Source organism: Anolis carolinensis, chromosome 4 (genome assembly GCF_035594765.1).
Source record: "Anolis carolinensis isolate JA03-04 chromosome 4, rAnoCar3.1.pri, whole genome shotgun sequence".
NCBI lineage: Eukaryota > Metazoa > Chordata > Lepidosauria > Squamata > Dactyloidae > Anolis > Anolis carolinensis.
The window spans coordinates 180,004,786-180,030,315 of record NC_085844.1 but is presented as its reverse complement, the minus strand read 5'-3'; the positions used below and the strand labels follow the sequence as shown (position 1 = coordinate 180,030,315).

At 39.7% G+C, this 25,530-nt stretch overlaps 1 protein-coding gene across 3 annotated transcripts in view; it reads right to left on the bottom strand.

The window, feature by feature from the left end:
- The window catches only part of spata6 (spermatogenesis associated 6), a 53,005-nt gene extending 27,755 nt beyond the window's left edge, over positions 1-25,250 (bottom strand). Inside the window, exons 1-9 of one of the 3 annotated variants that reach the window (XR_010005414.1) lie at positions 25,013-25,250; positions 19,479-19,616; positions 16,433-16,481; positions 14,580-14,621; positions 13,836-13,960; positions 12,296-12,376; positions 10,940-11,215; positions 7,780-7,858; positions 4,494-4,537 (exon numbers count right to left, since the gene is read on the bottom strand). Coding sequence is in view for 2 of the 3 variants with exons in the window: in XM_062978319.1 (XP_062834389.1) it covers positions 4,494-4,537; positions 7,780-7,858; positions 10,940-11,215; positions 12,296-12,376; positions 13,836-13,960; positions 14,580-14,621; positions 16,433-16,481; positions 19,479-19,616; positions 25,013-25,063 (885 nt within the window). In the remaining variant the exon portion in view is untranslated. The remainder of the gene's footprint in view (positions 1-4,493; positions 4,538-7,779; positions 7,859-10,939; positions 11,216-12,295; positions 12,377-13,835; positions 13,961-14,579; positions 14,622-16,432; positions 16,482-19,478; positions 19,617-25,012) is intronic. The other 2 variants (XM_062978319.1, XM_062978320.1) reach the window with 2 other exon arrangements.
- Between the last annotated feature and the right edge of the window lie 280 nt (positions 25,251-25,530).

Genomic DNA, 25,530 nt, shown 5'->3' with positions numbered 1-25,530 from the left:
GCATCTGCTTGCTTGGTCTGAGCTGGGGTTACATAATGGATCTGGAAGTCAAAGCGTTCAAAAAACAAAGCCCAGCGCTGCTGCCTCTGATTTAACTTGCGGGCAGTTCTTAGATGTTCCAAATTACGATGGTCAGTATGGACCTCAATGGGAAATTTGGCCCCTTCTAACCAATGTCTCCAATTTTCAAAAGCTGCCTTTATGGCCAAAAGTTCCTTTTCCCAAATAGTGTAATTTCTCTCTGGGGCTGTTAGTTGACGGGAGTAAAAGGCACAAGGATGAAGATGTTCTCCCACTGGTTGCATGAGTACAGCCCCAATTGCCACATCGGAGGCATCAGCCTGCACAACAAAAGGGGTTTTAGGATCAGGGTGCTGTAGAATTGGCTGGGACGTGAACAACTTCTTTAGTTGCTGGAAACCTTTCTCTGCTTGCTCCATCCAGCGGAAAGGCTGTTTTCCACGGATGCAGCTGGTGATTGGGTCAGACCAGCGGGCAAAGTCTGGAATGAACTTGCGGTAGTAGTTCGCGAACCCCAAGAAGCGTTGCACCTCTTTCTTGTTGGTTGGCGCTCGCCATTCCAATACTGCTGAAACCTTTGCCGGGTCCATGGAGAGCCCTAGTGGCGAGACACGGTACCCCAGGAATTCTACCTCTTGTAGATCAAAAGCGCATTTTTCCAACTTGGCATATAGTCCATGATCCCGCAATCGTTGCAACACCATTCTGACGTGTTTCTCATGTTCTGATTGTGAACTTGAGAACACCAAAAAATCGTCCAGGTATATGATCAAGAACCGATCTAGATAATCCTGAAAAATATCATTGACAAAGTGCTGGAACGTTGCGGGAGCTCCACATAATCCGAAATTCATGACTAGGGACTCGAATAATCCGAATTTAGTCTGGAAGGCGGTTTTCCACTCGTCCCCCTCTCTGATGCGAACTAGATTGTAAGCCCCCCGAAGATCCAGCTTGGTGTAGACCTTGGCCCCTCGAAGCCGGTCTAATAGATCCGAGATCAAAGGCAGGGGGTAGCGGTTCCGCTTCGTGATATTGTTCAATGCTCTATAGTCCACAACCAAGCGTAGGTCCCCTGACTTCTTTTTCACAAACATCACTGGGGAAGCGGCTGGGGATTGAGAGGGTCTGATGAACCCCTTGCGGAGGTTTGACTCTATGAACTCCCTGAGAGCTTCTTGCTCTGGTTCAGTCAGGGAGTAGAGGTGTCCTCGCGGGATCGGGGCCCCCTCCACCAAGTCAATGGCACAATCATAGGGCCTATGCGGGGGTAGTTTCTCGGCTTCCTTTTCATTGAAAACATCCCAAAGGTCTGAGTATTTCTTGGGCAAGGTGATGATGGGTTCAGCGTCTGTGGCATGACAGACCTTGGCTACAAGGCAATGGTTTTGGCAATATTTAGAAGCAAACTGCAGTTCTCTGTTGGTCCAAGAGATGCTGGGGTCGTGGAGTGTCAGCCATGGAATTCCCAAAATCACTGGGAAGTGAGGAACCTCGGTAACAAAAAAGGAAATCTCTTCCATATGTTCCCTCATCCACATTCTGGTGGGTTCAGACCATTGGCTTACTGGACCTGTCTTTAGGGGGCGGCCATCTATGGCTTGCACCACCCGGGCGTTCTTGAAATCATGATATTGTAATCCCAGAGAGTCGGCATACTCTCTATCGATGAAATTGTTTGTTGCTCCTGAGTCTATCATGGCATGGATCATGACGGGTCCTTTTTTCGCTGACCACAAGGTGACCACTAGGAGAAATAGGACTCCGGTTGGCGGCTCTTGAGTGGGGTTTCTGACCGGGTTGGCGAGCCTCTCTACGCCCGGTCGCTGGCTTCCCCCGCCAGCTTTGCGCCAGCCGCCTCGGCTGTCTCCGTCTCCACGGAGGACGCCGCCGCCAAATGCGTGGCGGGCTTTCTTTTGGCTGGACACTCTCTGGCAAAGTGGCCCCCGTTTCCGCAGTACCAACAGAGGTTTAAACGTTGGCGGCGGGCCTTCTCGGCAACATCTAATCTGGGACGCACATTGCCCAACTGCATCGGCACCTCCTCGCTTTCTCTGGGGTATGGGGCTGGTGGCGGGGGCCTGTCCCCTTGGAAAAGGCGCCGGAGTTTGTGGCCGGCCGCCTCCAAATTGTCCTCGATCCCCCAAGTCGCCTTAAGGTGATTCAGGAAGTTTAGCGCGGAACTTAAGTGTGGGGAGGCTTCATCAAACAACGCCGTCGCCCAACTGGCCGCTGGCCCGTCTAGGAGACTGTAAATCCACGCCACCTTGATATCTTCTTGGGGAAACTCGGCATGGCGGGCTTCTAGGTATGCCTGGCATTGGCGACGGAAAACATGGACCTTGGAAGCTTCTCCAGAAAACTTGGTTGGTAGCGCCAGGGCAGGGAGACGGGCTCCGCGTTCCTTCAAGCCCCGTATTTCTCCCTCCTGCGTATGGAGTGTATCTCGGATTCTGTCCACTTCATCCTTGGAGAGGGTGTAGCTGAGTGGTTGGGCTTCCGCCCCAGTTCCAGTAGACATTCTGGCCTAGGTTAATTGGTGCTTAAGGTGGTGGAGTCAAACTGTCAGGACCCAGACTGCGGAGCACCAATAACCATGCGCAGAGACCAGAATCTATCTAATATCTTTATTAAGGAAATATATAAAGTCAATAAAAATAAGTGTAGAATATAGTTCAGAAGTAGACCTTTCAGGAAAGGTCAAATATAGACCAGGGTAACAATGTCCAATATGAGATATTAAAGTCCAAAGTTGTAATCCAATAACCGAAACACACACTTTGCCAAGCAAAGTGAGGGGAAATGACAAGGTCCTTTAGTCCATGGAGCTTGATGCAAGGCTGGAGAGCAAACTAGATTCTTGGCAAACAAGGCTTGATTCAAGGTAACAAGAAGCGAGGAACAAGAACAGGGTCCGTGGCGAAATCCGTGGCGAGGTCCAGGGAACAAGGCAGGGTGGGAACGAGAACAAGGTCCTGGAAACTGAAGTAGCGTAGTCCACACACAATCTACTCCCGAAGTTGACGAATTGACTCCGCAAGGAATCCTTGTGGCCAAACACCTATATAGGATCTTGTTTTCCCGCCAAAGAACACTTTCTCTGGGGAACAAGAAACGAAACCTATTCTGTGTCCAGATGCAGGACTCCTTAAACTTTCCCAAGGGAAACAGACTTAATCATCTAATTGTCTGGCAGCAATCCTGGCGCTCCTGCGAGTCGCCTCCCGAGCGCTTCTATCTTGATTATAATAAAGGCGGCGAGAAAATGGGGGAGATTTCTGCTCAAGGCTTGTTTGGCTGACTTCTTGTGGGCAAACATCTTGCAACTGCAAGGGCTCCAAATCCAGCAGAAACGGTGGGAAACCCAAGTTTTCCTCTTCATCTGTCACAACAGTACTAGGAACGGGACTACATGGCCCATGAGTCATCACAAATATGCAGGATATATTTTCTTTCACTGGACCAAATTTGGCACAAATACCCGATATGCCCAAATTTGTATACTGGTGGGGGTTTTTTTGCGGGGGGGGGGGAGGTTGATTTTGTCATTTGGGAGTTGTAGTTGCTGGGATTTATAGTTAACTTACAATCAAAGAGCATTATGAACTCTACCAATAATAAAATTGAACCAAACTTGGTACACAGAAATCCCATGACCAACAGAAAATACTGAAAGGGTTTGATGAGAATTGACCTTAAGTTTTTGAAATTGTAGTTACATCCAGAGAGCACTATGGACTCCAAACAATGATGGATATGGACCAAACTTGGCCTGCATCTCCAATATGCCCAAATTTGAACACTGGTGGAGATTGGGGAAAATAGACTTTGACATTTCGGAGTTGTAGTTGCTGGGATTTATAGTTCACCTACAATCAAAGAGCCCCTTGAACCCTGTAGGGGTTTGGGTTCCTAAGACCATCAGAAATATGTGTTTTCTGATGGTCTTTGGCGACCCCCTGAAACCCCTCCTCATGACCCACTCAGGGGTCCCAACACCCAGGTTGAGAAACACTGATCTAAACTATTTAAATAATATACTTGTCCATACTTTAACTGAAGACAATGTTGTATACATAAAATAATGCAGTTTGGACATCTTTATAGATCTTAACATACTGGAATCATACCAGCAGCAGTAACCACTGGAGTTCTCCTAAGGGCCATTAAACAGGACTAGTGATAAATAGCTTTTGTCTGGCATACATCTCTGCCCATGATAAACACATCTAATGACATTCATAATAACCAGAAAGACCTGTAGTCTTAGATAGTTCTTGATAACTGAAGTACTTGACTAGAGGTACTAACAGTCTGATGGGTATGGAAGCATTTCCTTCAACTCTTATGAAAGTATCATATTCTAACTTTGCAAAATATAAAATAGTCAACAGGCAATGAAAATATAAGCCACAAGATAATTTCATTCAGCTTCACATACCTAAACTTTCACTCTCTTTTAAGGTACTTACTTTAACATTCTTCGGTCTGTAACTGCCAAGAAGTGTAGGATCTTCTAAAAAATCAAGAAAAATTTATTTGCAAACACTAGACATAATTCCTATAAAGCTCATAACAACCTTTCAAACAATTCCCAAGGCAGTTCACAAAACAAGTAACATTATTACTGCTGCATTTTCAGTAGTAACTGCTGTAAAGAGTGACTTGTCCAACTATCATGCTAACTATAACAATCTGTACAGACATGTATGATTAACAGCTTATGCTGTAATTATTGGGAATGAATGATCAGTATTTGGATAAGGGAACTTTTATATGTAAAATACATTTTGGAAAAATTGGATTTATTTATCAAAACATCAGGGTTCAAGTAAATAACGTTCTCAAATAAAATGTATTTTACTTCTTTTTGTTTTGCTTTTTCACCTTCCATTTAATTTTCTGCTTGTCATGAAGTCTCCTATAAAAACATAATAACCCTCTTGATTTCCATAAAAATTTCCAGAAATTGTACTGTGACAAAGCAAGAAAACCCGGGGGGGGGGGGGGGAGGCTCACAGGAATGTACCAAAACCTTCCTTTTTTCTCCAACAGTGGAAGGTAAGAATTTGTTTTTCTTTCTCCTACTTTATACTTTACCATAGACTGCTCAAATGTACCTCACACTCCTGGGAAAAGCTTTTCCAATCATCTGCCTTCTGGCTTACTTGGTCTTTAGACAACTATGTTCTATGATCACTGACTAGCTTTTGTCACTCAATCTTGGAGGTGTATGATATTTTCCACTCTTACTACCCTCCCTCTTGTTTTTCTGGTCCTCTTGGGGAGTCATGTTCCATTCTACTAGTTCTGGCTTTCTCAGTCCCAATGTCTGAATTCAGCTCTGCTGGCAGCCATCTGACAATGCAAATCTGAACACGATTAGCTGGGCCATTTAATTAAATCAATTATAATATTGGAAAATAAGAGGCAGACTGCAAATCTTAGGTTCAGCACTAACACATCACCAAATTCTAGATGGAAGCACCCTCAAGTCAGTTTAAACGATAGAAAATAATGGTACATGTAAACGTGAATTATTATTGCCATGTATTTAGATTTCTATATTCTGTTTCCACACCAAAAAAATTAGCCTCATAAAAGCAGCATGCAGGCAACAACCATGAAACCAAGCTTGACATTTTTCCAATGTACATACAGGAAAAATTATATAGGAGGAATCCAACTCTTAGTGACTTCCTATATTAGTGTGTGACATAGTATGGAACTGCAACATGGGCCACTTCCACAAAACTAACAGTTTGTGAGATAGGAGGAAGACAAACAAAACAGACTCCATGTCCTACAATACAGTTTTAAAAAAGGATTCGAGGATCCCCAGAACAGCTAAAAAAAGGGGTGATATTGAAGTTCAAGTCACACTGTAAACAGCTTATGGAAAACGTTATCTTATATGGAAAGGTTCTTCTCTCAAGCAGAACAGTTTACTGAAGGGAATTCTAGTTGCTCCACCCCGAGAATACTGATGTTTTTAAAAATAAGTGAGACTGCGTTCTTGATAACTGGAAAGCATTACAAAGAAATTATAATATATAAAAATGTGAAAGACTTCAAATAATATTTCTAAGTATTATAGTGCCTTAACCAGAAATAAATGCAGATGATCTATACTGCAGGAGAACACCACATAGAGAAAGAATTCCTTGCAATACAGCTTTCCTCTAGAAGGTTCTAACTCTAATCCATGGATTACTGGAAGCAACAGAGGAGATAATCCAAGGGGTATAAATGGGAAATAAAAGATCATGAGCTCAGTAGAAGCACAGCCAGTAGTAAAGGTTGATTTTATAGGAAAACAGTGTGCATGTGTTCATGCTTAGGGTTTGATGTGAGACACAGAATTTCAGTATTATAAGGAATAAAACATGCATGGGATCTCCAGGCGTGAAGGAAGCATTGATCAGCAGAAATGGCATCCCAAAAACAGTAAGATTCATAACTATGTGTTACAATCTAAGGCAGAGGTGCTCAAATTTTTTCAGCATTGGAGCCCTTTTTGAAGCAGAAGTTTCTTGTGGACAGATTATATATTTTATTATATATTATATTATATATAATGTATATATATCAGGCATGAGCAAACTATGGCCACCTAGTGTTTGGAAGGAGGAGGAGGAGGAGGAAGAGGAAGAGGGATGATGGGAGGGGAGGGGGAGGGGGAAGGGAGCAGCAGCAGCAGCAGCAATCCAGTTCAACTTCCTTCTACCATGAAGGAAATGCACAATCAAAACACCCCAAACAGATGGCCATCCAGTCTTTGCAATAATAATAATAATAACCAAACTGTTTGTTGGAAATGAAAACTATGGACTTGTGAACATCAGAAGAGGAATTTTCCAGGGAGACTCACTATCCCCACTGCTTTTCATTATTGCCATGATCCCTCCGTCAACAATCTTACAAAAAACAAAGTACCTCCTGAGTGGTGGGAAGGAAACAGGATTTTGAAAGCAAGCAAAGTGAGGGGGAAAGGATCTAGAAGGCAAGGAAGCTGAGGAAGGTGAGGAAAAACGGTTTTTGGGGGCAAGGGATAAGAGGAAAAAAGGCTTTGGGGCAAGGGAGGGAGGAAAAAAGACTTCTGAGGGAAGGGAGGGGAGGAAAAAAAGCTTTTGGGGTGAGGGGGAGAAAAAAGGCTTTTGGGGAAAGGAAGGGGAAAAAAAGGGGTTTTGGAAGCAAGAAATGGGAGGAAAAAGGCTTTTGGGGGTGAGGGAGGTGAGGAAAAAGGCTTTTGGGATGAGCGAGGGGAAGAAAAAAGGCATTTGCGCTGAAGGAGGGGACGAAAATATTTTTATGGCAAGGGGGCAGAGGAAAAAGGGTTTTTGGCAGCGAGGGAGGCGGAGGAGCAGAAAAGAGGAGAAAACGTTTGGAGGAGGAGAAATGGGGGAAGGAAGGAAGTGCGGAGCCCTTGGGACTCTGCAGAGCATACTTTGAGAACCACTGATCTACAGGATATAGGAAACAAGACATTATATTTCTAAAGGAAATTTGATGAAGAAATGGCATTATTCAGGCCAACAGATTTGATAGACTAGATGAAGAAGATAAAGTTTAGGTCATTGGAATTGCTATAGTGTTAAGAGCAGACCAACTGTATCAATGACATTTACCTATGTGTTGACTCACCACTCAGCAATTCATTTAGTGGATCTACTTTAGTTGGTACTAACAAGGAGATTCAAGCTGTGATACACATCTAAACTTATACATATTTTGAAAAAAATACTTTAAAAAACTTGCCACAGGTAGTTTCATCTTTGACATTCTCCCTGGAACGACACCAAGTATGAACATCAGGTGACGGACTCAGTTGTTCTACCTGAAAATAAAATAATATCTTTCGTGATATTGAAGCTCAGTAATTTATTGCAATAAGCACAAATATTATGTTTGTGCACAGTAACCTTATATGGACATAATGATAAAATTATGGCTTAGTTAAACATTTTCTAAAATGGGTATTCTTCATACATTTCAGACTACAGCTCCCATCACACCTAATCACTGGTTATGTAAATAAAGTTGATGGAGTTTATAGTCCAAAATGTCCAAGGAAACCACATCAAAGTTATTACACTTAAATCTTTAAAACTCTGGTTAATTTTAGCTCCATTAACAAGCCAACTTCATAAACAAAGGTTTCTGTAAACCATAATTAACAATTATTTTCTTAGTTTAAAATAAAAGTGAAAGCTTCAGATTTTCTTGTCATCTTAATGCAAGAAATGTGGAGAGCAAATAAGTAAATAAGACAAGGACAAATGAAATAAACAAAAGATTATCATTACATTCCAATTACACTTTAACCTGTATGTTCAAATAAATCAACAGCATTACAATGTATATACCATATTTCCTCAACTGTAAGACATCATTGACTGAAAGTCGCAGCCTGATTTTTGAGGTCCAATTTGGGGGAGGGGGGATTTTCTATTCTTGGACATACCTCTTTTATTTTAGCCTCAATTTTTATTTTAAAAATAGTCCTCACCCAAAAATATTTGTCTTGCTGCCCAACTGTCCTGCGTGATGGTGCCACTGCCTCTCCAAGCACTCAACTTTTGCATTGCTGCTGTCTTGGTGCATCTAATGCATACAGCTTCTACTGCTGGCATTGGTTGCTTCTATCACCTCTATGTTATTAGGTTCATCTTGAAAGAAGAGGATTAGCGGTAGCGGTGGCTGAGAAAGCAAGAGCTCTTTTTTTCAGGCAGCTGTAGCAAGTGGGAAAGGGGACAGGAAAAAGAAGTCCTGTGTGCCAGGAGCATGAGGTAGCAGCTCCGGACTCTCAGGGATTCTTCCTTGCTGCGGCCACCTCCAGTGAGAAAAAAGAGGCTTCCACTCTCTCAGCAGTAGCATCCCAGAGTGCGGAAGCCTGCACGCACATTGGCTGTGCCAAGTCAGCAGTGGCATGAAAGGTGCAGGTTGAGAAGATAGTGGTAGCATCAGTCACAGGGTCTGGAAGGCTTTACGGCAGTGGTTCTCAACCTGGGGTCCCCAAAGTGGCCTTCAACTCCCAAAAATCCTAATAGCTGTGACTGGGATTTCGGGGAGAGGTAGGCCAAAAACATCTGGGAACCACAGGCTGAGAACCACTGCTTTACGGGGACTGGCCAGAACAGTTTGCTTCCCTCGCACTCTCTTAGCCATTGCTCTTAATACTCTTTCTTTTTTAACAACTGTTATTCTAGAATGCAATTGATTCTAAGGGCCCATCCAGACAAGGCCCAAAATACATGAGCTTGCACGCTTTTACCTGAGACATCCAAACGACACCTCCAGTAAAAGCAAATTAATTTCAGACAAAGCAGGAAAACCCTGCTTTGTCCTGAATTAATTTGACACTTCGAAAGACCTAGATCTTTCATAAGATCTGAGTCTTTGCGGGTGTGGGTGCTGTGTAGATTGGGCTTGGGGATCCCGTTGCATAATGCATGGGCCCAATCCACACAGCTGTCTCGGGATTTCTGGGCTGATGGCAGCCGGAAAACCAAATACAGTTTTTGGACCTCCTTCCAAAAACTCACAGAAAAGTCCTAAAAATTACTCTTTCGGCTGCCATGAAACTGCTGCAAGAGTCCTCCTGGCTTGTAGAAATGATGTGCTTGGGGGGGGGGGGGGGGGAGGGACAAAAATTGCTCCTCGCCTAGCCCCCCTGGTGTGTCATTTCTATGCACCAGGACTCCAGCAGCAGTTTCATAGCGGCTGGGTGATTATTTTTTAATTTTTAGGCCTTTTCTGGGAGGTTTTGGTTGGTATCAGGATGGGGATGGTGTGGGGACTGTGACCCACAGCAAATTGGGCATGGGTTAAATGCCGGTTCCATGGGTTTTTTTTTTTTTTTTGGGGGGGGGGGGTCTTAAAGTCCTTCCAGACAGGTCTTATATCCCAGGATCTGATCTCAGGTTTTCTGTTTATCCCAGATTATCTGGCAGTGGGGACTCATATAATCCAGTTTAACACAGAAAACCTGAGATCAGGTCCTGGGATATAGGGCCTGTCTGGAAGAGCCCTTAGAATCGGTAAAATATGATAGTATACAATATATGCAAGTTTGGAAAGACCAGGAAACCCACTGGCCACACTTTCAAAGGATGTGCCTGAAAGACAGTATCTTTCCCTATGACAACATTCACACCATGCTGCTTGTCACTAAAACATCAGACATTTTCCCAAAAAACATTATTTAGAGCAGGGGTCCCCAAACTAAAGTCAGATTCATCCCTCCAGATTCATCCCTCCAACGTCATTTACCTATCCCGCTGACCCACCTCAACCTTAGATTTTAGGTCGCCCTAAGTCTTAAATGAGCACACAACAACAATCCTAATTAATTTGACTAGCTCATCAGCCAAAAGCAGGCCCACACTTCCCACTGAAATATTGGTAAGTTTATGTTGGTTAAAATTATTTTTCATTTTAACTAATGTATTGTTCTTTCTTTTTGGACTACAAATAAGATATGTGCAGTGTGCATAGGAATTCATTCATTTTTTTTTTTACAAACTATATTCCAACAGTCTGAGGGATCATGAACTGGCCCTCTGCTTTAAAAGTTTGAAGACCTCTGATTTAGAATCTCAAATTATTTTAGCAAAACAGTCTGATACTTAATTAAGCCAAACTTTGTTTAAACCCTACTAAAACATTTAATAATACTCAGATTCTTCCAAGTAGCATTGTGTTCATCATGTTTGAGAGAGGAGACAAACAAAACAATGATGTCTTTTTCAGTTGCTAGAACTAATAAAAGAACTTGCATTCCCCTTAAGTTTTGATTTAGGTCATATGTGTGAGAGATCACAAAGAGGAAGAGCAGAACAAAAAGCTTTTCAAAGTAGCTGTTGAAAAATACAATTTGATCCATCTTTCAACTGGAATTGCTTTAAAAAATACATACACGGCGAATTACAAACGGGGGCCTATCTGATTCTTTTTTAAAATCGAAAGGCCCTAGGTCTAAGTGGGCCAGGCGTTGCCCAACTTGCAGAAGCTCAGACATTCGCCTCTTTGTGTAAGGAGATGGAGATCGAGAAAGAGATGCTATTGTTGGCTGTTCATAGCTCTTCGTGGCTATGACATTCCTGACTTTCTCAGGTGAAGTTGTGTTCTTTTTTGGCGACCTTGTCTGCAACGTTCCATCTGTTGGTGCATGATGCTGCCAATCTGAGTTATCCTGAATCAAAGAGAGGAAACTGTGAAAGACTGAAATGCCTGGGAGTATATGCTTTCACTATGGACAAAATATCCATGTTCCTGCTATTAACAAACTTACAGTCTCCAAATCAGACTCCAACAATTTGAGATCAAATACTCTTCTATTCTGAGGACTTAAAATTTCAAACTACACTTGCAGTATACTCAACTCTCTGGTTCACTGAAGCAGTTCTGCTGTGTGGAAAATAAAGCACTCTGTTGCTTCTCTATCCCAAGCAGCTCAAAATTTCAGGCATGACTGTTTTTTTTTTCTTTCTTTTCTTTCACTGCTACTACTATTAAAGGTAAAGGTTTCCCCTGAAGTTAAGCCCAGTCATGTCTGACTCTGGGGGTTGGTGCTCATCTCCATTTCTAAGCCAAAGAGCCTGCGTTGTCCGTAGACACCTCCAAGGTCATGTGGCTGACATGACTGCATGGAGCGCCGTTACCTTCCCGCTGGAGCGGTACCTATTGATCTACTCACATTTGCATGTTTTCAAACTGCTAGGTTGGCAGGAGCTGGAGCTAACAGCGGACGCTCAAGCTGCTCCCGGGATTTGAACCTGGGACTTTTCGGTCTGCAAGTTCAGCAGCTTAGCGCTTTAACACACTGAGCCACCAGAGGCTCTGCTACTACTATTACTAGCTACAAATGGCCAGGAGTGGGAGTGAATAGTTGCTGTAGTAATATTTTATTTTGTTTTGCACTAATCTAACTTTGTAAAATATTTATATACACAGTAGAATGCCTGGTACCTTTTCTGTAATATATTGTTGTAGTACTAAATTATTACTAAATAATACAGTATTTTTACTTCCAAACATTAAATACTTAAGACAGTTATAGCATTTTATTTTATATTCAGTTATTTTATATTCATTTTGCTCATATATTCAACTGTCTTTTTAAAAAAAAACCGATTTCATTAAAAATGTTTCCAGTTTTCAAAACACTATCATATGAGAGGCTTGACCAAAAGAAATGATTTAAGAGAAATAAAAATCTGGCTGTCAAAATTCAATGTAGAAATCAAATTGAAAACAATTAAATTATGCTAACCTGCTTTTGAGCTTTTTCTGAACTTAACAGGCTTTCAGAAATAAGACAAGTCGTGTAAAACTTCAATTTTGGTGCAATTCCCTAGAACAGAGACAATAATTGAACATCAAGCTACTACTGCAGACATAAAGGGTATCATAGAAGTAAATGTCACCTACTACAACAAACTATCCCTAATTTTAACAGTTTCCTTTGTTAATTTCAGCCTTTAATAAAGATAATTAGAAAAGACAGAACACCAATGGTAAATGTCAAGAAGATAACATTTGCATTTCTGACAATTCAATTACAGATGATTATATTGCTTTTGTACAACAATTAAGGTCTGGCATTTATTTCAACATAGTGCTTTGTCAAAAGCGTTTTTAAAGATTTTTCATGGCATGTTACATATCACTAATTAAAAGTCAAGTCATGCTGTTCAACCTTCACTCACATCACTTTCAGACTTCTTGATTATATTCACTGGAGAAACTATAGTCTCTACAATTATGGCATAACAATTTGTAAACAAGGAAGCTACAGTCTTTTATACAGTTGGCCCTTTCATATCCATGGTTCTCTATCCACAGATTCAACCATTGACTGATGGAAAAACTGGGGGAGGGAGGGAGGGAGGAATAAAGGCAAAGCAAGCTTTGATTTTGCTTTTATATATACAAACTATGGACACCATTTCACTGTGCCATTGTACATAATGGGGCTTGAGCATCCACAGAAGATGTACTAAGAAGTCCCACAAAACCAATTCCCTGCCCAGTTCTCGGGTAGGACATTGACCAAAGTCACCTGACCTGAATTCATACTTAAGTGGGTCTGCACCAGTATTTTCCAAACTCTGTTTTTTTCAGGTTAGATATGGCCTATATACAAGATTTGTTTTGTTTTTTAATTAGCTTGGCTTTTAACAGATAGCTACTATATATAGGATCTGGCTCACTATTATCAGCTTTGATTTCTAACAGCTATCCAGCATCTCAGGCAAAAATACTTAAAAAAAAAAACCTAACAAAGAACCTGAAGGCCTGCTGCCAACCAACATGATTCTGAGACCTCCCATGGAAAAAACATATGTTCTCTCACTAAGCCGCTATGGTTCCTCCACTTGTTTGTAGTACATTATGGTATAAATCAAAGCAGAAATAAGAATTCCAAAGCATCTCTATTATCTAAATGGCTTAGCACCCAAGCACCAAATCAATTAATTTTAAAAAGCATGAGGAAACCTAACCCCAATGAGACAAAAGATTTGAACCTGGCTCAACAGAAAAGCTCAATCAAATAGTTCTATTTAACACAAAGATGTCAAAAGATTGGATTCCAGAATCATATGACAATGTGTATACTGTATTACATAATTCACATACTACATATTTCAGCACTTTTATCAAAATTTTATAAAATTCAATCTTGGATTATTATTTATAATTTGAAGTATTGATTCCATCAGTTAAAAACAATATTTTGGAACATGAAGTATCATAGTAACTATTCATAGAAGTCACATGTTTACAAGTGTACTGTGCAAAAGTTCACATACTGTGAAACTGTTGGTCTTCCTCATTAAAACCTCACGAATGGAACCTTGCTGGCCACGATTACGCTTAGGAGCAGGGAAAAGGAAATTTCTTGTATTTTCTTCATAGGCAGCTATAATTTCTCCCACTGAAAGTATATTAAACATGTTTTACTGAAAAATATCCACCATAAAAATCCCTAAACTGTATATACACACAGAACACAATTCTACAATGCTAAGTATTCTAAAAACTCCACTGATGTCAGCTAAAAATAAAAACAAATATAAATCTTTTTCAGTGAAATTTGTATTGGTTAACCAATGTTCCATGCAGGATCCTTTCTTATTTAGCCTACAAAGCAATATTCTATATAACTAGAAAAATCTACTGGAGGAAGGTGGCAGAAATAATATACTAAAAGATATTTATTCCTAAAACAGAATCTAATATTAATTCCTAGCATTTTAGGTGATGTAGATTTAGTCAGGGGCCTTAATGCCAATAAGTAGACCTATTTAATCAACTGCAGAATGGTAAATCAACACTTTTGTAAATCCCATGGATTCCAGAAGGCCCAGGAGTCAGCAGTGGCCAGGAGGGTCTTTGCACAATTAAAACTTAATATTTTTGCAAAATAGAAACATCACGTATTTCATAAAAACTATTTGTTGAAATACTATCCTATTTATACGTAAAGAAACAAAGATTTATCTTCTGAATTTTACCTTATTGTTACACAATTTACTAAGATATGAATACAATACCTGGAGGAGCAGTTTGTATTAATTCAAGCACTGCTGTGTCAACTGAAACAAAAGGAGGAAATTATAGTTAGAAGTCATTTTAATTTACAAATGGGAAGCTTTTTTCCAATTCTCTCCTACATGAACACAAACTGTGCAATGATCAGAAGACAGAGAAAGAGAGCAACACGTACAAAGAGAGGTGAGGGTGGAAGAACATATCCTTGGTTTTTGTTCTTGTTAAAGTAAGACTTTGCAGAAGAGGAATTTGCTGCTTGGACAAGTGAGGAACCTTTGGAGATTTTTATAAACTTGATAATTCAGATACAAATTGTACTAATTAGTTCTTGTTTATGCTGACATGATATTTTGAGCTTTTCCCTGGAGGGCTGACAGGATGAAAACCTTTTCTGTTAGTTCTGACAGCTGCTATCTGGACAGGGCTGAATGAAACGCCAGATCACAATGTCCAGAAGACTCTGAAGGAACATCTGAAGCATTCAAAGGATCAAGTAAGGTTAGTAACTGGGAATGCAATTTGATGTTTGATTGAAGGAGAAGGCACTTCTGCTAATGTAGGTTTGTGAAAATGAGGAAGTAAAAAAGCCCTTGACATCTGAGGGAGACTAAAATTCTTCAGCCCTTCAAATATTATGCATTTTGACTACTGAATTGCTGGTTATTGTTTTCTAAATAATATGTCAGACAGTTGTCTTTTCTTTCCTTTCCTTTCCTTCTTTCTCTCGCACTTTGGACCATTATCAACACTATATCATAAGCCTTTGCTAACTTCCACATAAGTTGATGCTGGGGATTCACAACACTCTCTCTGAAGTCTTACTTTTAAAATGTTATCCTAAAAATGAATCCAGCTTAGAAAAATTTTACTTAAGTCTTATATACTTTTATTGGACATAACTCCAAGTGAAGTAGATAAGAGCCACTGTGGTGCACAGTGGCTGAGTGCTGGACTAGGATTCTGGGATATCAATGTTCAAGCTCCTACTCAGTCATGGAAGACCACTAGATGAACTTGAACAAGTCACACTCCCTCAAGTCTGAGGAAGACAATGGCAAACACCTCTTGCCAAGAAACTTCAGTGATACTAAGTCATAAGTCAGAAATAACTTGAAACAGAAGAACAAGGCATGCATAGGATTGGATTACTATGCATTTTCATTCATTTTTTGTTCAGCAAAGAACTCAAAGAAAGCCATATGGGAATGACAGACAGTCGCTAATCCAGGCACTGACCAGATAAAGATTTACTGAACTTCAGCATGTTTGCTGTTTCATGTGCTCTCAACTTGACCAGAAACAGATATCTGAGTTTGATTTTTTTTTGTTAGCTTCCTTCCTTGCTTTATTTTATCACATTGCAGTTGCATCTTCTGCTACATCTCACAACAGTTAGGAAATTTTCATGTGCAGGTGTGGAGGGACTGGGCTTATCTGTTTTAAGACAGATTTCTGCAGATTTGAACACAAATAGGCATGAACTGGATGTTAAACTATTTAGACTTCCATTATATAATGGTTGGATCGTATATCCTCTAACAAATACATAGCAACCCATAAACAGATTAATTCTGCATGTTTTCATTAAAAACCTTTGCAGGATCTTCCTATTAAGAAACGCACACTAATCTCAATTTAGATCTTCCCCTTTGTTTTGACACAATTCAATTTGAATCAAATTTTCTGAGAAAGCCAATAACTTCATAACATATTAACCATGGTCCTTTGATTTATTTACTTTTTAAGGAAGATATAGTCATATTTTAATTTCTTGCATAATCTGCAATCGAGTTTTCATATCGTACATTTTAAAGTAATTTGGTAACACAGAAAAAGTAAAAAAAAAAATACCTACATTCCAAATGTGTAACAAGACCTGCTGGATCTACTACATCAGTATATACCTAAAATAAACATTAAAGAAAAGAAAACTGAATCATTTGGCTGAGAAACACAGGAAACAGGAACACTGGATTAAAATACAGTAGCGTCTCATTTATCCAACACTCACTTATCCAATGTTCTGGATTATCCAGAGCATTTTTGTAGTCAATGTTTTCAATATATTGTGATATTTTGGTGATAAATTCGTAAATACAGTAATTACTACATAGCATTACTGCGTATTGAACTACTTTTTCTGACAAATTTGTTTTATAACATGATGTTTTGGTGCTTAATTTATAAAATCATAACCTAATTTGATGTTTAATAGGCTTTTCCTTAATCCCTCCTTATTATCCAACATATTAACTTATCCAACATTCTGCCGGTCAGTGAGACTCTACTGTAAACAGAAAACTGGCTGATTTCTTTTAAGGACAGAGCAGGAAGAAAGACATAATCCTTTACTTGAAAGAAAGCAGTTTTCTCTTTTGATCCTTTCAACAGTATTCAACCATCTTATATTTAGAGGAAACACAAGCAACAAAAGATGCAAGTCCGTGATACACTTCATAAGGTTACATTAATCCTGGCAACTCTTCCAAAATTGTAACATTTGGGTACATATTGGTTACATTCTTTTCTCAGTCACTTATGTAAACTAATGAAAGCACATTAACTCAAGATTGTAAAGATAAGGTCTGATTCTAAGCAGCATTGCTCAAAATTATTATGCTAGACAGACCAAAAAGATTGGTTCTTGGGTATAATATTAACTGTGGAGGTTGAACTACAGGGAGAGAGAGTGAGCTAGCACATCCCATCAAAATTTTCTGTGCACTTCCGATCACCAACTGCAGCAGTACATGGAACAGGCAGTGAGAAGACTCACATATACATCCTTCTACTATTCTTGGGCTAACTACTTTGTTGCAGTCTCCAACACAAAGAAAAACATATAGTCAACAATACTTGTGTAGTTCCCAAAAGGATAGGTTTCCCTGATTACTTCAAAGCTGAAGATACCAGAAAACACAAGGAAATCCAGAGTGCTGACCATAGCATTTAAACCAAAGGAGACACACTTGTTCACTCAGACATATCTGAAATACCATTCCCATCCAACAAGAAAGCAAGGGATCAGATTGCCAGTCTCTCTGCAATCCCATTCTGCAAAGCCTATCTTAACCAGTTTTCAGGTAGACATGAAAGTTGAGGAGAGAAGAGAGGATTAATCATGCTAGCACTGAAGAGTTACTGCAATGCTGGGTGCATGGCTATGCTTTTTGATGTCTTCACAGAAAGGCAATAAGACCCCATAGTTGCAGAATCCAGTTTAAATCTACCTGTGTCTGGGGAAAATTGCCTCTCTAGGATTTGTTAGTTCCTCCAGGCAATTCTATGGCATACTTCTTACTGAACATAGCATTGTGTTGGAGGATCTAACAAATTCCTCAAGAGGATACATCTTTAGCAATCTCTAGATCTGCCCATTTAAATGTTAAATTAACTCAGAATTTTGGCTATAGTATAGAATTGGAAAAATGGGGGAAATGTGGATGAAGGGTTTAAAATTTACATTATCAAATAATCTTAAAGAGAAATTCTACAAATGATGTTTAGATGGAATTTAACCACCCGAGAAATATTTAAAAAAGTATAAAGGGCAAAAAATAAGTGTTAGAAGTGTGAAGCCCATGAGGAGTATTATTACCATTTGTGGTGGATCTATAAAAGGCCAAGAAATTCTGGAAGCAAATGCATGGGTTAATCCAAGAAATTCTTAAAACAAGCATCAACTTCAAGTCAGAACAGGAGATAATACTGCAGTACATGATAACAGCAGGAAGAATTTTATATGCTCAAAAGTGGAAAATGACAGCGATACCAACTGCAGAAGATTGGACAGTAAAGATATGGGAAATAACAGAAATTGATAAATTAACAAAGTTGTAGAATAAGTCATTGAACACATTCTCAGAAGAACTGAAACTATTTTATCAATATATATATTGGAGGAAAAAACTTTATGTAGAGGTTTGGAGACATAAAATGTTGGGATATTCACTTGCAAATGTTAAAATAAACAGAAGTAAACAATTTGCTGGATATAAAGTGGAAGAATAAATATTAAATATTAAATTTATAGAGAATTTTAAAAAAGTAAAGCTGGAAATCCACTTTTATGAGTATGTTGGTAGTTTTAGAGTTATAGGTAGAAATGTATGTTCAACAAGCAATCACATAAGTTTATGTACTTATAAGTATTGTTTTTCTTTTGGTGTGTGTTTTTATTGTCAAAAATCTTAATTAAAATATTGGAAAAAATATTTATATCTGCCAAACTCAATCGTATGCTGGAATTGGAAATGAGGTAATTTAATTGTGATTGGTTGTATCTATAAGTTCAAGTACGTAAACACAGTCTGGCTGGTAAAGTATCCCCTGCAGACATGGAGCTCTTACTGTGTGTAAAGGAATTTTTAAAAAAGGAAACCCTGTTTTTTATGCAGGATAATTCACCTACACAGCTGTTTATTTTATTTTAATGTACTGCTTTTCTTCCTGCACAGGATTAATGGGCAGAATTTCTCGGTTTCACTACATTAAGGAGTAGTGACTTTTCTACAAGTATCTATATTTTCTAATAATTCCTTCAGCTAGCTTTCCTACAATAAATAATATCCAAAGAGATTTATCAGAAACAAACAAGCCTAGACTGATTATATAAGAAGAATTTTTCATTGTAATTATTAACAAAATATTTAATAACTGATTGTAATGACAGTCTAACTCTAATTGTAATTCCCAGTAAGGAAAAAAACCCTGTTGAATCAATGGAACTTATGTAAGTGTGAAATTAGCCAAGTTTTCAGTGATTCAGTGGTTTTATTTTAATCATAACTAACAGTTTGATTTAAGCCTGCAATTATAAGTCAACTGCGTTTGCAAGCTGTAGTTCATTATATGTGGTGCAAGTTGTGTAAGAAGTTAGCCATTATACAGTAGATGTTTACCTTTTCGAAATTCAGTTTCTCATCAAATATAAGGGGAAATACTGCACGGACACATGAAGTCTTCTTATGCTGTCCAAAAATGGAGGCGCTGATGTAGACATCATCTCTGGCTTTCAGTGTAACACCTGGGCATGTTACCTAGAAGATCAATTGTTTTTCAAAATGAGTATAACTGGACGGGAGGCTACCAATGAATATTGGGTACTGTAGATAATATTTCAGATGAATAAGCTGGAAAACCACCTCTTGAGTTTTCGGTGCCTAAGAAAACCCTGTGAAATTCATGGGGTTATCATGAGTCAACAGATGACTTAAATACATGTATGTGCGCACACACACACATACAGGTCTACTTTTCTTTCAATGGCTTTGCTAGAAAGGGGAAGAGAAGAGATTTGAAAATGCTTTGTAGAATTATGATAATAAAATGGAAACAATAAAAGCAGCAGATTCTGTAATAACTATAATAACTAGAACATTGTGCTGTATGTGAGGCTACCCTTAAGGTGGCTATGGAAGCACCAAGAAGGGGCTGAAAAAACAGATATCAAGTCACCCATTAACCATGTGCTGTCATCACCAATGTAACATATTTACTGATGGAACTGTACTGGGAGCTTGTTTGCAATAAAGTTAGGATTTACAAGTTATATTGTTGGTTTACAAAGCCATAAACAACTTGGGACCAGGATGGCTGACAGCATCCTTTCTCTGTCATGGACTTTCCTAGTCACTAAGGCGCACACCCTTGGTGTTTCAATATGTGCCTGAGATCTGTTTAGAACTTTTTGTTTATTAGCTACATCTCAGTGAAATTTCCTGACAGTTGAAGCAAGGCATGCATAATTTGCTTTGCTTTCAGGCCCTGCTGAATACATTTTTATTTTAACAAGAATTCTTTAAATAAAAGAACAAATAGTTTTATTTATGCAGTTCTTTGACATGTTATTTTTTGTATCATTTACCTATTTTAATTCTAATTTGTTATTATTGCTTTTTAGGTGTATCTAGGGAAGTTTCTAATGAACGAAAATAGAGCACATTCCTAAAGATCTAGGCATCTTATTCCATTTTCAAGAGAACTGGATTTTTATGGTATCAGATTTCTTATACTAACATCCACTTCAAAAGATGTGCTGAGTGTTTTATTAGCATGTTATACATTATATTTAGGTGGCAGATTATAAACAATTCGGAAGAATGGTAAGTATGGTAGTAAGACCAGTAGTAAAATACAAATAGGAAAGGCTATGCTTATGATAAAATATGCTTATGTTTAACTTTTAACTTTAAATATGTTTCAATGGATTTTAACTGTGAATTTTTAAATACTGTTTATATTTAATTCAATTTTAATGTTTGCATAATTGCATACGGTATTTTAAATTGCCTGCTGGTGCTTTTTCATCAAGCCACTTTGAGTCTCCTCTGGGAGATATAAAGCAGGGTATAAATAAAAAATATCATCAACATAATAATAATAATAATAATAATAATAATAATAATAATAATAATAATAATAATTTTATTGAAAACATGATGGAACACTGGAAAATTGAACTGTTTGTTGGAAATGAAAGCTATGGACTTGTCAACATCAAAAGAGGAATTTTCCAGGGAGACTCATTGTCCCCTCTGCTTTTCATTATTGCCATGATCCCTCTGTCAACAATCTTACAAAAAACAAATCTCGGCTATCAAACATTTAAGAAATCTCACAAAATTTCGCATCTGATGTACATGGATGACCTGAAGCTGTATGGGAAAATGGAAACTGAAATCCAGTCTCTGACTAACACTGTCCAATTTTTAGCACTGTTATCAGCATGGAGTTTGGTTTGGACAAATGTTCAACAGTGGCATTGAAGAAGGGAAAAATCATTGAAAGTGAGGGCATAAATATGCCTAATGGCCAAACAATAAAGTGTCACCAACCAGAGGCCTATAAATACCTGGGCATATTACAGCTGGAAAACATCAAACATGAACGTGTGAAAACTGTGGTCAGCAAAGAATACACACAAAGGGTCAGAAAAAATTTCAAAAGCAAGCTCAATGGAGGCAACACCATTAAGCCCATAAACACCTGGGCCATACCTGTCATAAGATATACTGCTGGCATCATAAACTGGACACAGATGGAACTGGACAATTTGGACAGAAAAACAAGAAAACTCATGACCATTCATCATTCACTGCACCCCCGCAGTGATGTTGACTGGCTATATCTGTCTAGAAGATCAGGGGGCAGAGGACTCTTAGAAGTAAAACAAGCAGTCAAAGAAGAAGAACATGCCCAAACACGAGTCAAAGAACATGAAAGGCACTGCAGACTAATTCAACCAGAGAAATCAGCCATAGCAGAGCACTTGATGAACCAACCTGGACACAGTATATTATTTGAGAACACAGAAATGCTTGACCACTCCAACAACTATCATGTCAGACTACACAGAGAAGCCACTGAAATCCACAAGCATGTAGACAACTTCAACAAAAAGGAGGAAACCATGAAAATGAACAAAATCTGGCTACCTGTATTTAAAAACTCAAAAATCAAAACAGTAGATGGGAAGCAACACTCTGAGGGCAGAGGAGCCCCAAGGACGGCTAATGGCTCTTAACAAAGGATGCCCCCCTGGCAAGAGACAAACCTTTCCAATGCTAATTAGGGTGATTAACTGAAACATTAACGCTGGCTTCCTACTGACAAAGGATTCTTGTCACACCCTGGACTCTCCACAGATATATATTTTTTCCTTCCTTGCCCAGTTTATCCATGCCTCACTGCCTCTGAGGATGCCTGCCATAGATGTGGGCGAAACGTCAGGAGAGAATACTTCTGGAACATGGCCACACAGCCCGAAAGACATACAACAACCCTATAATAATAAATATTGGGAAGGACATAACCTTCCCAAATAACTAGGAGTTATTTTTTTAAGCTTTTGACATTGTTCACTCTGCTTTAATGATACATATACACAATCATGTTGGTTCCAATTTTAAGTAATAGTAGAAAAGTAAAGTCATCTTCATGAATGTAGTCAAGAAATGGAATTATAAAAGCAGAATGAAGAGAACTTATTCAAGATAGCTATCAGATTTGTTCTGATGAGGATGAGAATGAATGTTATAGCCTTATAAAAGCAACACAAAAATTGTAATATTGAAAAAAAATATGTTCATTTCATTTTTTTAAAGGTCTTAATAGGAGGTAAGAATATGAAGCAATGAAATTATAGTACACTGTGGATGGTTAAAGTGTAAAAGAATGAATTCCAATAGGCTTAAATGACACAACATTTTTAAAGTTTTAACCCATAAAAAAGAGAAAGAGAAGCAATGTCAAATACAAGATTTGGGCGGGGGAGAGAGAAATCTCTGCCAAGTATTTGAACAGCTGATAGGACATTCAAGATTGAATTTGCCCAATCCACATTCTACAAAGTGATTGGTGCAGATAATATAAAAAGGGTAATTGTTAGTATCTCACTGGTTGGTATAGATGGAGAGAGAAGTGAATTTAATCTAATGGTAACTAGACCACAGCAGAATGTTGAGGGAGAACAGAGAAGCTAAAGTCAATGTTTCCAAATGTAGTTCAGCTCATCTGGAACTTCAGCTCCCAGAATTCCTGATAATTGGCCAAGTTGGTTGGGAGCTTTGGGATCTGATGTCTAAAACAGCTGAAGGATCAACATTTGGGAAACACTGCCCTGGAAGAAACTGGTTCCTGATCCAAGCCCCAAACTGCATAGAAGGAAAGTGGTTCCCAAATTTTAGTCCTAGGTGTTTGAAACTTCGACTCCCAAGTGCCCCAGCCAACTTGGCCAACTATCAGGAATTCAGGGAACTGAAAGGCAATCATCTGGAAGATGAAAGTTTTGGAAACACTGTTCCTTTGGGAAAAGCCCCCTAAAAGATGCAATTTGTGGACAGTGGCTTGAGTGAGGATCCTGTTGTACGGTGCCTACTTCTTTCTTGCCTTAAGCTTCAGACCCTAAAGGCCATGGTTGAGGAAGTTTGCCTGATACCATACAATGATTAGAATCATATGTATTCTGTTCCCCTCAATCTCCTTTTTGGTCTTTGGGTATGGTTTTAGTATCTCTTTTGCATTCGCAATGTTATAGGTAGTAATCAGAGCACAACCCCCAAATTTAGGGTGCATCTATGAGCCCAATAGTGTATGGAGTATAAGCCATTCAGATTGTAGTTGGATGCTACTTTAGTTGCCACAGCTCAATGCTATGAAATCCTAGAAGTTATAGCCTGGTGAGGCATCAAGAGCAGAGAAGGCTAAAGACCTTGTAAAAGTAGAACTCCCAGGATGCCACAGCATTGAGCCATGGCGGCTAAAGTGGCGTCAAACTGCATTAAATTGATAGTGTAGATGCCTCCTGAATGGCTTATTTTCCATAAATGATCGAGATTGCTGTGAGTTTTCCGGGCTGTATGTCTCAGAAGCATTCTCTCCTGACATTTCACCCACATCTATGGCAGGCATCCTCAGAGGTTGTGAGCTCTGCTGGAAACTAGGCGAGTGGGGTTTATATATCTGTGGAATAATGTCCAGGGTGGGAGAAAGAACACTTGTCTGTTTGAGGCAAGTGTGAATGTTGCAATTGACCACCTTGATTTGCATTGAATGGCCTTTCAATTACAAAGCCTGGCTGCTTCCTACCTGGGGGATTCCTTTGTTGGGAGGTGATTAGCTGAGATCATCAAGATCATAGTATGGCTAGTCTATTATCCACTTTTTCAAGTTTCAAGCTTTATTGCTCCTAGAAAAATGTGACCCACTCCCCCTCCCACCCAATCGTTCCTTTCCATTCATTAAAATGCCTTATCACACTAGGACATGAATCCGGTTTCTGCCTCCTGCAGAAGTCTGGGGTTTGTAGTTTGGTGAGCCCCAGGAACTGTCTGGCTGTTTAAACCCCCTCCCTAAAGTGGATTTAAGGTAAATCCAAACTCTAGTGTGATGAGGTCCTTTGTAAGGATCCGCAAATTGACCAGAACTATATTAGAAAACGTTGGATGTAACTTATCCCTCTCTCCCAACTTTCTGTTTTAATAACCGTTGGGTTAAATTCACTTCTCCCTGCCTTCTTGCCAGCCAATGAGACATTACAGTTGCCTTTTTCCTCTCTCTCCCCCTCTTTTTGCACCAATTCCTTTGCAAAATATGGATAGGGCAACGTAACCTGAGGACCCAAAGTGGTGAACTCCTGTTCTAGCCTTTATGGCCGAACTTCAGAAATATGATGATTATTGGCGGGTAGGGGGATTCACATCACTGGCTTGGGGGGGGGGGGGGGGGTCTGGAAGTTGTAGTCACCCAAATAATAACTTCCCAACTCTTGGCAGAGGGCGCGAAAATCTTCTATTGCTGCTACTGCAAGCCCACCCCCTCCCCAGTCCCGCGTGCGTTGGTTCTTCTCATTTCCTGTCACAAAAAAAGAAAAAACGGGCGCGTCCGCCTCCATCTTCTCCCTCCCCAGATAGTTGGTGGGGTCCTTCTTTCTCACCGTGCGGATATGGAGTTCCAGGGCACACACGAAGACCTTGCGAGCCGGCATCGCGGTGTACTTGGCCCTCTTCGCCCCGTCCCACCGGCCAGAAGCATCACAGGATGCGGCGCGCTGCTAGGCCCAGCCTGCGCCCGGCACTCTCCGTTGCCATAGCAGCCCGAACGCGGGTGGGGGCGGGGCCTGGGCAGCGGTAGGGGGCGGAGCTAACGGAATCCTCTCGTTTGAAAGCCAGAGGGACTTCTGTAAAGTCCTATACTTTTCAAACTAGCGTTCTGTTCTACCATCACTTCCGGTTCCATGTGTTGTCGAAGGCTTTCATGGCCGGGATCACAGGGTTGTTGTATGTCTTTCGGGCTGTGTGGCCATGTTCCAGAAGCATTCTCTCCTGACGTTTCGCCCACATCTATGGCAGGCATCCTCAGATGCCCTCCATATAAGGCAAGATTTGGGAGGATGTTCTAAAGTCATATGTAGAAGATTCATTTAACCAGAACTTTCAAGCAATTTGCAATAAT